The sequence below is a fragment of the Stegodyphus dumicola genome, chromosome 8 (genome assembly GCF_044657685.1).
Source record: "Stegodyphus dumicola isolate Sdum_Otavi_A_Nest chromosome 8, ASM4465768v1".
Lineage (NCBI taxonomy): Eukaryota > Metazoa > Arthropoda > Arachnida > Araneae > Eresidae > Stegodyphus > Stegodyphus dumicola.
Genome location: NC_140775.1, coordinates 37412524 through 37428307, shown reverse-complemented (window position 1 = coordinate 37428307; position 15784 = coordinate 37412524). Strand labels below are relative to the sequence as shown.

Here is a 15784-nt window from a genome sequence, read left to right as displayed (position 1 = left end):
TCAAACAGAAATGAGCATCATCTGACAAGATAATTTTTTTATCCAAAATTAACGTTTCTGAAGCGTGTATTTAGCCATAAGCATACTAAACATGTAACTTTGAATCAGCAACAGTAATAGCAATTTAAATATGGTTAGCATTTCATTTTAAAATCATATCATTCTTATTGGAAATTTTTTTATATGGAACAGCGAGTAAATATATAACATGGGATTTGGTAAATGAATATCTATATTATATGTGTGTATATCATAGGAGTTACTTACTTTTATAATGCTATCCACTAATTAATTGTTGTTTAATCGATTATTCCTTCGCATCCCAATAAACTCAACACGTAACTGATTTGTAGTTAACTCTTAAACATATTCCACTTACGGTTTATATATATATATATAATTATATATTCTCTAACGCCAAAAATTGCTGGCAGTTTCCAAGTTTTGCGTTCGAATCGAAATCTTTACTTTCTAGGGAACAGCTAAAACTTACTCACCTCGACGGCTCGTCGGAACCACTTTTCGGCGAGCGTCAGATTTTTGTCATCCATAGCCAACATCCCTAAATGGAAATATACTCTCTCGTTAACATCTCTCGCCTCTAGTAGAGCTTGTAACCTGATATAAAGATACATTACTACATTTATGAAGTGATAAATACAGAAAAATAAACATCTGTAACACTATATATCAGACGTCAACATCTGTATTATGGAGCTCACAATAATCTTTATAAATAATCAGGTAACTTTGTATGTAATTCTCCTTCAACAGACAATTGAATTTTATTTCTCTTTTAAAATTCTAGATATGTTCTTCATAAAAAATAATCCCATTACTTGCCGAAAATAATATAAATAATTGCGTTATTAAAAAAATAAAAAATTTGCACTAATTGCGTAAATTTAACAATACACAGTAGACGCCGCTCTATGTGATCACATTTATCCGTGACTATTTTTGATATTAAACAACGAGAAAAAAATGAAGTTCAAAATACGTAGCAGTGGAATTTAACTAATTTTACATAAATATAATCAGAAACATATAAATGGGTATTTTCATGACATTTTAATGAACCTTTATTCTTGATACATGGAAAGCATTCCTCGTTGAAAGAGAACATGACAATGTAAAATTTAAATTTAGGCTTAAAAAGTAAACTCTGTAGATGTTTAATGGATTTTTTTCAGAAACAAGGAAAAGGGGAAGAATTTCTTCAGATTTTTTGTTTTCCCCTCCTCCTGAAGAAGAGGACCTGTGTCTGATCTCCATTAGAATCGATAATATTGCGCAAAATATATGCCAAACTAAGGTTGCTTTTTTCACTTAGTTTTAAAGGGTTGGTTAAAATTGAAAGCAAGCTATTTGGCAATTTAATCCCTACTTGACGATTTTTCTTTGTTACTTGCTAATTTTTATGATCTATTGTCACCTTATCTGGCGGCTTTACTTCAGTTTAAGAAAACTCATTCTGTAAAATTTTGGCCATATTAGCCGAATTATTGATCGCAATATGTCAAGAACTTCCATGATTTCGTATACAAATAGGCATGACTTCGACAATTCGATAACAATATTCGAATGATAACATTAACCGCGATTACTTTACTCGGGATGTATGCGCAGTGCAAAATGCGCAGTGCAAAGTGCAGTGCAATGCGCAGTGTTAATGCAAAGTGATTAAGAGTGTGGCATTTATGTTTAAGTTCTACGAACAAAATGTTAGTTAATTTTACCTATTTACCTTATTTTGCCCGAGGTTCGCTCATTTTAGTGCTTATGTAGATTTGAGTGGCAAGTAGTTTTTTCTATAAAGTAAGAAGAATTACGAATAGTTGGGTCGGTGAGAGGTTTCGTCTTTCTACCGCAAATGCCCGGCCATGTAAAGTTTTGCTTTCTACTGGTGACTTTGATGCTGATTTTGAATTACTTAGTTTTGTGTGTACTTACATATTGTCTCGTATACCATGAAAACTGACGATTTTGCGCCTGTATAAACGTGACACAGCACTTAAAAACTTTGTAGGATTTGAAAGCCCTATCATGACGTGTGTAGTTGTAATGCGTGATCGCGGTGATTTTGATTTCTCAGGGCTTATTTTCGCGTTGGATGTCACTTAAGAAGTACGTTGCTTATTTCGTGCTTTACACAGTAAAATGACTGTCTGTGATAAGATTAATCTGAAGTTTCTGTACGATTTGAAACGAATGGGAAAAAAGAAATAATTGACTGGTGTGTAAATGAAGGTTTACTCAGTAATCGTTATAAGTATCCTGTTTGAACGAAACAAATGTGTGTGGTCGAACGTAAAAATCGTTCAGCTGGCTTTGAATGTGTTTGTCCGACACTACGAAGTCCGACAGTCCGGTACTAGCGAGTATATTTGTTATTCTTATTTTTGTGAATCTATGTGGCGACAGTTTATACAGATTCTAGTTCAGATTATTTTAGACAGTTTTCGGATGCTGTTAAGAAATTCTGTTTGCCCCATACCACAGACAAAGAAATTTCTAAGTAAGGTAAATCGATATTTTCTTTTTGTAGATTAGATAACATGTATTTTTAGTCTTATGTTATTTCCTTGTTTCATTTCAAATGCAAATGATTGAGATTATATATTTTTTCCTTTGGTTGTGTTTTATTGCATTTTACTGGGAAGGGCGTGGCACGTAAACAGGAATGGTGCCAAAAAATCGCCTATTTTCGCCACAGGGTACCCTGAGATCTATTTTTCCCTCCAAATTTTTTAAGGTATCTATTACCTTTCTTCTTCTTGAAGGATTTGCCCCTCTTTTAGAAATGTCCACTCCAGGCTTACTGAAGCAATTGGTAATGCGTGTTGATGTAACGTTTTTCCGTGCATCATTCATTTAACATCTCGCTTCGAGTACGTTTACCTTAGCACTAAAGCTTGTCCCTATTTTTTCCCATCTATCCAGAAGCATCAAAATCAAATGCTTACGAAAGTTTGATTTAAAATTCATGCTGACTCCTTCGCCCATAGGCTGGATAAAACTTGTAAAATTCGGTGGTAAAAATTCAATCCTGATGTTTGTAAATCCAGTGATTTCGGAATACGCTTTACAATTATCAGTTAAAAGAAAAATTTTACGTTTTTCTTTCCTCAATTTCCCTCCCTATCTTGAAACTAATTCTATGAAAACGTCCAAAGTCATCCAGGCTTTCTTATTGTGTCATAATTAGCAGGAAGTATTTTACATGCTTAAAACATCTAGTGTTTTTGGATTTCTAATAACCAACAATTTCGTCTTGCTAGTGCCAGATGTATTGGAACATACTAAAGCTATCAATGGATTTTTGGAGAGCTGGCCACCGATGCACATTTCACCCCTGAATTTAAAAGTTTACTGTGCGGTTACGTTGTAGAAAATGCCCGCTTAATCAATGTCATCTTTTGTACATCTTTCTTTGACTCTAATGACTCGCAACTTTGGACTCATCCATGTTGCGATATCCGCCATGTTTACAGACTTTGCTTCACCAAAAATTTTTGCAAATATTATCCCATGTCTATTCTTGAATCGATCAAGCCATCCGTTCGAACAAGTATAGCCAAGTTGTTTAGCAAATCTTTCTGCTTCAATATATTTCTTCCGCCTTCTTAGTATGCCTTCGTAGTGTAGTGGTCAGCACATTCGACGCCTATTCGACCGTGGTTCTCTTTAGCAGATCATCTTTAGCATATTTCTTTAAACATTTACAATCATTCCTATTTTGATCGGACGCAGCCTTTAATTTTTCTTGTGTTTTAAACACTGTTTAAAGAATACAAAAGATAAATTGTACGTTTTGCAGATTTTGGAATTTTTTACGCCGTCCTCTTACTCCGGCCTATAGATAAAATTTTAAGTTTCGACTTCGTCAGGGAAAATTTAACGAGAGTAATCTATGATTACAGATCAAAGAATGAATTCCATACAAGTCCCCTACTCTGCCATTCCTATGCAGAGAAAACTTCGGCTGATCTTTGGATTATGGTAACTTGGCGATTTTTTGGCGAAAATTTGGCGAACAACTCTGCTACAGCAACCCTCTATTTTTTTTTTCGCCGCCATTTTGTCTTCACGAAGTAAAGACATGTTTCTTTTCTTTTTATTTACTGAACACTTTTTTCAACAATCTACTAGCCGAATTACACTTATGCTAGAAATTTTATGTAACAAAACTGCTTAATCATGACAAATATTAACTGCAAAATTGGGAAAAAGCGCACAATCGCAAACTCCTTGCGCGTTTTTCACAATAACACATACGCATAAACCATGTACACGTCGACTTATTTTTACTTAAAAAAACATCCCAGAATTGCACAAAAATGGCATTGCACACACTCTTCACTACATCCATGTACACTGCTTTTTCCACATAAATTAGAAAAATTTCACGAAAATGCATGAAAATACTCAACGTATTCTACTCAAACGTATTCCAAAATACTACAAACATATAACTCACAAAATCACGATCATTAAATTAAAATATAATTAAATTAAAAAACACTACTTAAAATATAAATAAGCACATACATTAAATTAATAAAAATTAGATTACAATCCTAATTACTTTAAACTAAATCATTGCTAATAAAAATTTTCCAATAATATCATATTAATTTATTTACTCCTTACATTTAGAACAATGCATTAAAATAATATCCTCAAATGATTAAAAATACTAACTTACCTAATCTTCAGAATGTTCATTACGTGGCACGCACACTTCCACTATTTCACACAACACACAATGAAGCTTAATACAAAATAATATAGTACTACAGTTTTCCAAATCCCCCCCCCCTTTTCAGATTAAAGAACTGTAATTCGTCCATTAATGTCACATGACATATCTCATGATCTCTCATTTCCCTCACACAAAATAATGCGTAATCGGAACTGAGTACTTCTCACATTATTACTAAAGTCCTAGGTAGTAACCTTTATCGCTTCCAAAATGTCGCCAAACTACCAGTTACCATATTCCAAAGATCAGCCAAAACGGCCGTCCGATCAGCGACCTCAGTCTTCTCAAGTTCATCGTAGGATGCCCTCACACGTGCATTTCTCAAGTTAAAAAGACACAAGAACGACATCACGTGTTCGCAGGATTTATGATTCATCACGAACTTCTGGTTGACTTCGGAATGTTACAGGAATGTTTTCAAGAAAAGGTTAGCTGAGCTGAGAAATGGAAATCAATAGAAGTTTTATGAATCAAAAAAATATTGCTCGCAATAACCGGGTTTTGCTCCTTGAAAGCAAGCTGTACTACTATATATTCAACTTTGTACCAAACAAATACTTCTGATTTCCTCATTAAAGCCGACTTAATCGTTAAATCAACGCTTATTATAAGCGAGTTATACTATATTAGAAATCTACAAAACCTTTTTTAGGAAATGAAAAAACGAAACGGGTTGAAAACTGATTATTTCCTAATTGAAGAGGCATCAGGTCGTGTTCAGAATTTCGCATGAACGTTTGGCTCAACTTTGACGTGATCTCCGCCAACCTTCATTGTTTTTGGTAACTAGACTAGAGGGTCGACGGGATAATACGTAACTACCGTTTTGTAAAAAGTTAGTTTTGGTTGGTAAGTTGTACGTTTGAATCTTTGTCACAAACGAAGCTTGTAACCCTTGAGTTTATTCTACTTCTTGATTGTAAATAGATTAAATAGTTTGAAATTATTTGCAGCTGGAAGAAAACTCGTATTTTGACAGGTGAAAGTGACTGTCAGTTTTGCATTGTACATTTTAATTTAAACTTTACAAGCGGTGAGGTAGAATAAATTTAAAGATATTCTGTGTCTATTTGTCTTAGAAATTCTTTAACAGAATGCATTATGACACCATAATTTGATTGCAAGTGAGCTAGCTAAATCGATCTGGAACACAAGTAAGATGGTGCAGCATATCTGTCGATATGATCCAGTTTCTCTCAGAAAGATATCCATGACACATTCATCCCTGCGACAACCTAGCGCTTGAATATTTTGATACTGTCTGTATGTGATATTTAATGTTTTTCTCAGCTACTATTTTCTCCCCCTTCTATTTCTTGTTTTTTTGGGGGGGACTTGCACTTTTCATTATGGTAATCTTCAACAAATCCATACACGCTATTATGGCAGGAATATTAAAAATAAACATAATAACGCTCTCAAGTGCTTCTGACATTAGCGCTTTAGGCAATCAATTATTCTGTCCACAAATGACCGCGGACAAGGCTGGCTGCATGGGCGTTTTCGTAGTTATTCTCATGTGTAACGTCGATACGAGTCAGTTTCCCTTAAAATGTTCTCCATGGAATCATCCTTCCCTTTCCGTATAGTGCCGTAATTCTTTGTTAATGTTCCAGTACATTTTGTTTATGGATGCCCCATGATTTTATTTTTCTGCATATGACTTAAATACCAGATGCTTAGATATTATCGCAAACTTGTTGGAGTAATTTGGGAATGCTTAGATGAAAAGGTAAACGTTATCAGGTACAAGTTAGCGATTTCTGCGACGTAGCTGAAATATCGATATTTACCTGAAAAGACTCTTTAGCAATATAAAATACAAATTTTAATTATTAAATAAGGAATATACGATACATTAAGCAATCAAAACATTTTTTGCGAAAACCTTCTGTAATTTTTTTGCAGTGTTTGTTTTTTCCGTGTACACATCAATCTGTTTTGCTTAAACAACATCAGAGAATTGCACAAACTAGGCATTGCACTAGCTACCAAGCGAATCTCATCATTATTCACTTTACGATTTTGCTGCAAAACACTATATTATTTAGGAAATGTTGCTTCTTTCCTAGCTAGTTTCTTTCATTCCACAAGCACATACTTTAAAATTCTGTTTAAGGCAAAAAATAACACAGTTTGTCTACAACAAAGTCTGTAATTTGGAATCCAACAAAAAGAACCTATACGAAAATGGCGACGTTACTTGACTGAAATAATGAGCATGGTTACCTGGAAAATGGTTATGCGCCTGGTTGCCAGATTTTGACACGTTCTGAAAATGTGGCGACTTCTATTAAGATGATTTCGTTAATACTTAAGCAACTAACATTATTATAGTCAAAAGATATTTTTTACATTTTAGTGCATTTAGCTTAAACGGTGTAAATAAGAAAACTTTTTAATGCATTTAGTTTTATACATTTTCTTCTATAAAAATCGAAAAAGTGTGCAAAAAATCAAATCTACATTTTTAAATAAGGAAAATTTTTCTTTGTAATCAATGTAACAAAGAAATATATGCAATTGCATTCCTTCTCTGTATTTCGATCTGTCCTATGGCAAAAAATTTATTTTAAATAAATTAAATCTATGTTTGATTTAGAAAATCCGAGCACTTAAAATCACAGGAGTACAACTAACAATTAAGAATAAAATCGTTTGATTAAAGGATTGGATTATTCAATTATGCTAAAACACACGAGGGCTACCTGCCTAAAGGAAGAGATGCCTTCGTGGAGGAGTTTCTAAGGGAAACTGACTCGCATACACGTTACACATGGGAAAACCACGAAAACGGCCATGCAGCCAGCCCATTCGCGGGATTCGAATCTCGTACCGAAATACCAGTGTTCAGCGTCTTTACCGCTCGGCCGCTGGTGGGCTTTGTTTGATTAAAGAAAAACTTTAATAGTTAGCAACTGAAAAATAAATAAAACACTGCACACGATTACTAAAATAATAAAAAAAAAGGGAAAACATTAATTTGAGAATTATTTTTCGAACTATCCAATGGTATAAAAATGTAAATTCTAAGATAATGAGTTTTATTGTTAAAGAAGGGTATGTATGAGACATTCAACTAAATAGTAAGTACAACTAAAAAATTTTAATTTAATTTAAATTTAGCTAAAATAAATTTTAAATAAAATAAATATAAACTAAAATAAAAAAGTTAGAATGCTATATAGAATTTTGGAAAATACTCTTGTGGAATATTTTTTTACTATATTTGTATTTAAATGAAACATTTAAAAGAAATCTGTATGTGTACATGGTGCTTAATTCTTAATGAAATTAATTTCAAGACACAAACAAACAAAAACCAGTTAAAACCATGTACTATAAAACTATTTAACCCATGAAAGCATTAAGTCAGCTTACCTGTGGTAAGCTGTTTTCCTCATATGTGGTCCTCCTGTTTCTTGAATCAGAATAGCAGAATTCAGAAGAGCTTGCTGAGGAAATAAAACAGAAATTTCAGACTAGATGTAATATACACATCATAAGGTAATCATAAGAATTGCATTTTTTTCACATTTTGCCAGGCTAAATACAATTTGGTTCAAAGTCGGCTTCCCACGAAAAAACCTGCGATATAAATAAAAAGATTTATAAAAGTTTAAATTATAATTTAATTATTTTAAGGTAAATCGTTACATTTCCCAGGAACAATTTTGTATGATATATTCTTTCTAGGGATACTATACAATGAATAAAACCTGTGATCAGACTGGAACATTCTAAAATATTTTGGATGTTCACTGATATTGAAATTATGATTAGTCAAAAGTCGCAGAAATGAATAATTAAGACGCGATGGATATACATTTCAGATTTAAGTAACCTACTAACTTTCGATAAAGAGCATACATATCATTGATGAAAATAATAAAACTTTTTCACGTGTACCTTTCTGTCTGTTTATTTAAACAATTCAAAAGAATAATAACTCTCTTTTAGAGATGTTCATTATTTTGGTTTCACGGATTTGATGACCTGGCAGGCTAGTCAGTTTCGCTATATGAAGGAAACCTTTTTTTTTAAATCGTTTTTTGGTAAATCTCATGCACAAGCGAACCGGTTAAATAAATACATAACTATTTATTGAATAATTAAGTATTCTATTTATTAAACACATGCACAAGTCTCCATTTAGAGTCAGTTTACGATGAAATGCTGTAAGTGCAATTTTTTTATTTCCTTTAATTTTGAAATTTTGAACATTTTAAATTACATTTTTAATAAAAGATCTTATGTTTTATACTGTTGTAAATTTATGTTAATATTTAAATCTTTTTAACTGTTTATGAGCATTGCTGTAATATCGTGTATTGCTTTATGTATTTATTGGTTTAATTTTCCCGTTAAAGATAATAGCTTTATGAATTATAATGGGTGCAATTAAATTTGTGGTCGAATGATTTTTGTGTAATGCAGAATCATGCATAATGCAGAATTTGAGGTCTTTTAATTCTGAATTCAATAGCGTTTAAATTATTAAATTAACTCAACTAGAACGCAATCTATGTGCCTAAAACACATTTGACGGGACTCGGCCACAATTTTTGTGTCTATGTTAACGGTATTTGGCAATTTTTTAACATTTTGGCGGCTCTCTGGAAATTTTCAGATAATAATTTTTCAAGGCCCTAGGAATATGATTTTTTCTGTATTGTCCAGAAGCGTAAGCTACATTGTATAAATACGACTAGAAACAACCAGAAGTGAATCTCTTCAGCTCTCTCCTACATCCATAATTTGAGCCTGATAGTCATAGCCTGATAACCGCTCTCATTCCTGAATGTGTTATGAAGAAAAGTTTCGTGAGAATTCAAACACAAAAAAAAAATAACTTATCTGTTAAGACATCTAATGTTATATCTGAAATTCCTATATGTTAAATGTTCAATATGAAACTACTTGCCGTGAAAAGGTTTCTTCTTCCTCTTAGGGAGGAAAACTAAACTTTAAGAATTTGCCTACTAACAAGCTTTTAGTGATCGTATAGTGAAACGTGTACAGCATTTTTGCGTTGTGAAAAAAAAAATGCATCCCGGGACCGCGCCGTGAGAGGATCGAAAACATAAAACATATACAAGATATAAAGGAAAAGTTCATATTAAATATATAAAGAAAACATACTGTAAGGGGTTCCAGATTAACTATCAGCTTATTCAATTACATCACAATAAGAAAAATCTTAACCTCATCTGAGAGTCTTTACATTTAAATTCACAAAAAACTTAAGGTTTGTCTGGTAATTTAAAAAAAGGAAAGGGAAACAATTTAAGCCTGAGAGTTAAATTTTAGATTCGACGTTGTTTTTACTGCTAAGGACGTTTTTGAAAAACTTGCCTAAAGTTCAAACACACCAAAAAAAATAAAACTTATCTTGAGGGGACATCTTGAAGGTCGACCGGGCTCATCGTTATACTGGTATGTTATTTTTCCACTGTAGAACAGAAACAGGAGCACTGCTGCCCAGGACGGCTATCCGCTTGGTCTTGAAAGTCTAAAGTCCACACGCAGGTAACTCGTTCAAATTTCGCCTCTTTACCAGCACGCCGCACGGAAGAGTGTTTTCAGCTTCAGGCCAGAAACGTTTTTTCTAGGCAAATACGGCTCGCCTGTTCTTACTCATCCCAAGAGCAAGCTTCACGAGTAACGTCCCAAGTAAGTTCCACCCGCCAGTCAGCAAGAGAGAGTCGCCTCTTAACCCAAAACGCGGCCGGGGAGCATATTTGCCGCTCCCCGCCGGGAAACATCTCTCGTAGTGAACTACATATTGTCGATCTCTTTCCAGCCGGTTTTCAAGAGCAACGTCCACAAGTCCAGCAAGCCCGAAAGTCCGCGAGTCCAAGAGTGAGTGAGTCAAGAGTAAGTGTGAATCCAACTCGAATTTCCTTCGTCTCCTTCACAAAACGGGCTTCCACTATGGCTTCACTTATCGCCCCCTTAATTATGGCAAAATCTTCGTTTTCAACTCCAGAATGCGGAAATAAGGGTGATCGCGCATGCGCGCCCTTCTTCACTTAGCCAACAACCGGACCCTCAATCGCCAAAAACTGAATGACTTACATTGAAAGACAAGTAGCAACCTTTGACCTTTTTGGTCACGTACTTTCCTCTCTTAAGGTCAACTAACAATGAAAATTCTTTCTCGAACATTCTAAAGGACAAAGCGCGCGAAATCATGACTTGGCGAAAATTGCCTCCCTTTCCCTGCTTCTTTCACAATGAATAAAAGTTTGTACAAGATTTGCAAATAAAAGAAAATAAATAATATTCATTTAAACTAAATAATATTTCCAGAAGCATCTGTTTTTCCCCAAAATTAAAGCCTTAAAATAAATAATTCATAATCAAATAAAAATTAAGATTTCCATAAATCATAAAATCATTCACCTAATTTTTATAACGCTATCAGATAATTTCTCTCCATAACATTCCTTTCCCCTAAGGAATTAAATTTTGGTTTACCAAAATTTAGCAGACAGACACTTCTTGAAATACCATGACTCATACTGTGCAATAAGGCTAAAGAATAACATAATGTAACAATATTTCACACGACTCCTTGGTAACAGTGACGTTACTGACACATTAAATTTCAAGTCCACAATGTGCAAGTAAAACAACAAGATTAATCAAAGCAATTACTAATTAAAATACTCAAGGAAGATCATCAAAAACAATTAATCAAAAACATCAATTAAATCACTTAATTAATTAAACCTAGAAATACTCAGAACACATACAAAAATAAAAATAAAAATAAGGCGTTAATCACAAACAAAATATGTCTAAGATCAATCAATAATGACAAAAAGAATTTCTCTTTTTTTTTTTTTTTTCCATTGCATCACATTAGTGTTGCAGTCTCTGTGTGGCCACATTTCTGAATGTTTATTTATCTATTCATTCTTTCCCTTCAGTCCATTAATATAAACAATTTCACCTGAGGTCGAACACATTCTACTATTGTGACAATTTCTGCTGAGCACAATCATGGAGTTCATTAAATGAGTACGGAGTTGTCAATGCAAGCGAGGGAAAATCCTGTAGTTAGAAATCCTTGTGTTAACAAACTCCCCCCTGCAGCCTTCAACGCGAGAAAATGAAAGCAACCAACCCCGGAATGTGAACTCAGCACCACAATACTCCTTAGTAGAGGAACTTGACCTTAAAAGAAACCAGATTTCACCCTCCTACGTCTCACCTTCGACCAAGGAAGAACAATCACTCTTTCAAAGTTGAAGAAGACTTTATCTGTCAATTTTTCCCTTACGATAGATAAGCCACTGAATGTGTTCGGATACTCACACCCGAAGAAAGAAATAATCTAATCCAATTGTTCACACCAAAAAAAAAAAAAATAAAAAAAAAAAAAAAAAATAAATAAATAAAAATAAGATAATCAACGCGCCGCAGATACATAAAATACATTCCTGAGAAAATAAACACACTTATAATTCAAACAATTCCAAATAAAATATGTCACATGAACGTATTCAAATAAGGAGTAAAGACCCCCTTAAGTACTACGAAATTGAATAACTTCCCGGAATGAATCCCAAACAATCACGTCTAAGAACAGAAGCGGCCTGATCAGGGCCAAGCATTAGAAAAGAAAAGAACGTTACAACACAAGGAACCTTGGAACCAGCCGAAAATACCCCACACAAAAAATCAGAAAGAAAGAAAACGTGATTGTCCAAAAATTCAATCCAATCAAAATCAATTCCGAAAATAGCATCCAGAATACGCTGTGCAAATACCAATTAGAATTTCATCCAAGACACACAAAAAATAATAATAATAATACAACCTAATGCATATACAAAATAACGTTTGGCCAATATTTACAAACAAATACTACCAAGATACACATATACACATAAAATGAAAATACAATTAAACTGTAAAAATTTCGTAAATAATTCAAATGAGCAATGAGATCAGTGATACTTAAAAAAAAATTTAAACTGCATAACCTAGACAAATACACAAATAGTCATTACGTTAAACCATATCAAGTCAAAAATATTTCACTGTAATTCAAATCAAGCCAAAAAAAAATCAACCAGCAAGAGTGAAGTGCCGCTAAAAATTTCAAACCTCACGGTAAACACTAGTGAGTAACAACACCAAACTTAAGTCCCCTTAGTAAGACAACCAAAATTTCAGTAATTCTAAAAATCCATTAGGTCCACAAAAAAAAATTTCAACTAGTCAAAGAAATCAATCAAAGCTGGACTGAAGCACGTTACTAGAACACTAAATAAAATATCAAAAATCAAAAAAGTGTTCAAAACCAACCCCCCAATTTTAGGCAAAAACTGAGATCTATTCTGCATCAGACTCTTCCAAAACGTTGTATAGTAACCTAAGTAGCAGCCTTCAGCAACACCTCCACCCAAACAAAAGAAACAAAGTAACTCTTTACCGCGTCCATGTAAGCTGAGAAAAGCGCTGTATTATAAATGACAGACTCAAACTTTACGTATCAAGCAAACCTCCAGACACGTTGAAAGAGAACAAAAGATCTCTAATCTCGGAAAGAAAAGTGCGCTGACTGAAACGTTACAATTCTGAACCAACACAATGAAAAAGATACAACAATAGTTTTCTCAGATAACAAGTTCCTGTTTCTCCCGGTGTAAGAGGTCAAGTGCCACCATGAAGTGCAAGTATTTACAATAAAACGAGCTTTCAGGACATTACAACTTCACGCAAGACCTAACTGCAAGCAACAAATGCAAAGTTCTCAAAAGTGCTAAACTAAAAAAAAAAAATACTCATAACTCGTAACTCAAAAATCCCTAAAAATCACACAAATGAAATCCATAACTCAAATTCTACTATTCTCCTATGACCACAGAAATCTCAATTCTTCCACAGAAACTAAACGTCAGAGAACTTACATTTTACGGACCTTGGCAGAAACCACCAAAACAAAACAAAAACCTGATACAACTATCTTGTTACTACCAATTCAAATACAAAACTTAAGCCAAAACAAGAATTAACTCCAAATTCAGCAACAAGTCCAACCAAGAAAGAAAATTCAATAACTCAAATCAAATCTATTACGATTCACTAGCAAATTCAAGACAAACTACTTGAAATCAACAGAAAATTCCCACACATGAGTACAGAGCAAAAATAACTAATCTTCTCAAACTTATTTCAAACATTTTCACAAAACAAATTCTCGTTGTCACAAAATTCTCATTAAAATTCCCTTTCTACAATTCACAAGACTAACTCAATTTCTACTGTTTAAACAATTCTCACATGACAACTCTTCACAAACTTAAAACTCAGAAGATAACTAATCTCAATTACTCTGACTCATTAAACTAATTAGAACTTCACTCAAGCTGAAGAATTCAATCCAAAAAAAAAAAATTAAGTATGCAAACATCACTATTGCTGATCTCAGGCTAAAATTCAAATCTAACCCATGTTCACTTTAAAACAGAATTTTGCAATTGAAAAAAAAATCTTCAATTTTTCTAACTCATTCATTTGTATCATTTTGCCTTAAGAACTTATAAATTCATTGCTCAATACTAAATTAAATTTTCTAACACATTACACAATATACTGGAATCATATCAAAACATTGTAAATCAAAAAGCAATAATATACTACTCTAGAGAATCATGAAAACATTACATACATTTCACAAAATATTATTCAATTAAGTCAAAAAAAAATCAAAATTTCTCTAACGTTACCCCTCACCATTACACATTTCACAAGATTCTAGGTTAAATAATTAGCAAAAACACACACAAAAAAAATTTTCTAGCTACGCATAGCTATGGCTTGTCTCATTCAGTAAAATAATTAGAGTCTTTAATCTCTTTCTCTTAGAAGTGCTCAAAAAATGAGTCCAGTTTTTAAAGACAAGCACTCGAAACTTTATACAAGGATACACAAATAGCATAGGATTATCGTGAAATAATTCATTTTCCATCTTGTATCAGAAATCAGAAATCAAAAGTATACATCCAGAAAACAGTCAAGGATTTTCAACAGTAAAAATGTACAGTACCTATTCTGCTACATTAAAAAATATATTTTTCCTAATTTTAAAGTTCAATTCTGATTGCCTAACGTTAAAGTCCAAAATTCCTGAAATTTACACACATTTTCAAAATTTATCACTCTCGTATTAACAAATAAGCAAACACAAATCAAAAACTCTAATTAATCCTAGCACATAGACTTAACTCCTTCATTAAAACAGTAAATTACTAAAAATAGGAAAATTCAAGTTCAATTCTCGATCTGATCCCCCACTAAGCAGAGGTCACGGCACCAAATGTTAAATTCTGCCGTAAGAGGATTTAAAGTTCAAAATATATATATATATATATATATACATATATATATATATAACATATCTTGAGTGGACATCTTGAAGGTCGACCGGGCTCATCGTTACACTGGTGTGTTATTTTTCCACTGTAGAACAGAAACAGGAGCACTGCTGCCCAGGACGGCTATCCGCTTGGTCTTGAAAGTCTAAAGTCCACACGCAGGTAACTCGTTCAAATTTCGCCTCTTTACCAGCACGCCGCACGGAAGAGTGTTTTCAGCTTCAGGCCAGAAACGTTTTTTCTAGGCAAATACGGCTCGCCTGTTCTTACTCATCCCAAGAGCAAGCTTCACGAGTAACGTCCCAAGTAAGTTCCACCCGCCAGTCAGCAAGAGAGAGTCGCCTCTTAACCCAAAACGCGGCCGGGGAGCATATTTGCCGCTCCCCGCCGGGAAACATCTCTCGTAGTGAACTACATATTGTCGATCTCTTTCCAGCCGGTTTTCAAGAGCAACGTCCACAAGTCCAGCAAGCCCGAAAGTCCGCGAGTCCAAGAGTGAGTGAGTCAAGAGTAAGTGTGAATCCAACTCGAATTTCCTTCGTCTCCTTCACAAAACGGGCTTCCACTATGGCTTCACTTATCGCCCCCTTAATTATGGCAAAATCTTCGTTTTCAACTCCAGAATGCG

General features: G+C 33.7%; 1 protein-coding gene across 2 annotated transcripts in view; it reads right to left on the bottom strand.

Moving 5' to 3' along the window:
* LOC118198726 (protein O-mannosyl-transferase Tmtc3-like) overlaps positions 1 to 15784 on the bottom strand; it is a 268461-nt gene that overhangs the window by 40994 nt on the left and 211683 nt on the right. For both annotated transcript variants that reach the window (XM_085821740.1, XM_085821741.1), the window contains exons 17-18: positions 8147 to 8220; positions 498 to 618 (exon numbers count right to left, since the gene is read on the bottom strand). In XM_085821740.1, the coding sequence (XP_085677866.1) occupies positions 498 to 618; positions 8147 to 8220 (195 nt within the window). The remainder of the gene's footprint in view (positions 1 to 497; positions 619 to 8146; positions 8221 to 15784) is intronic.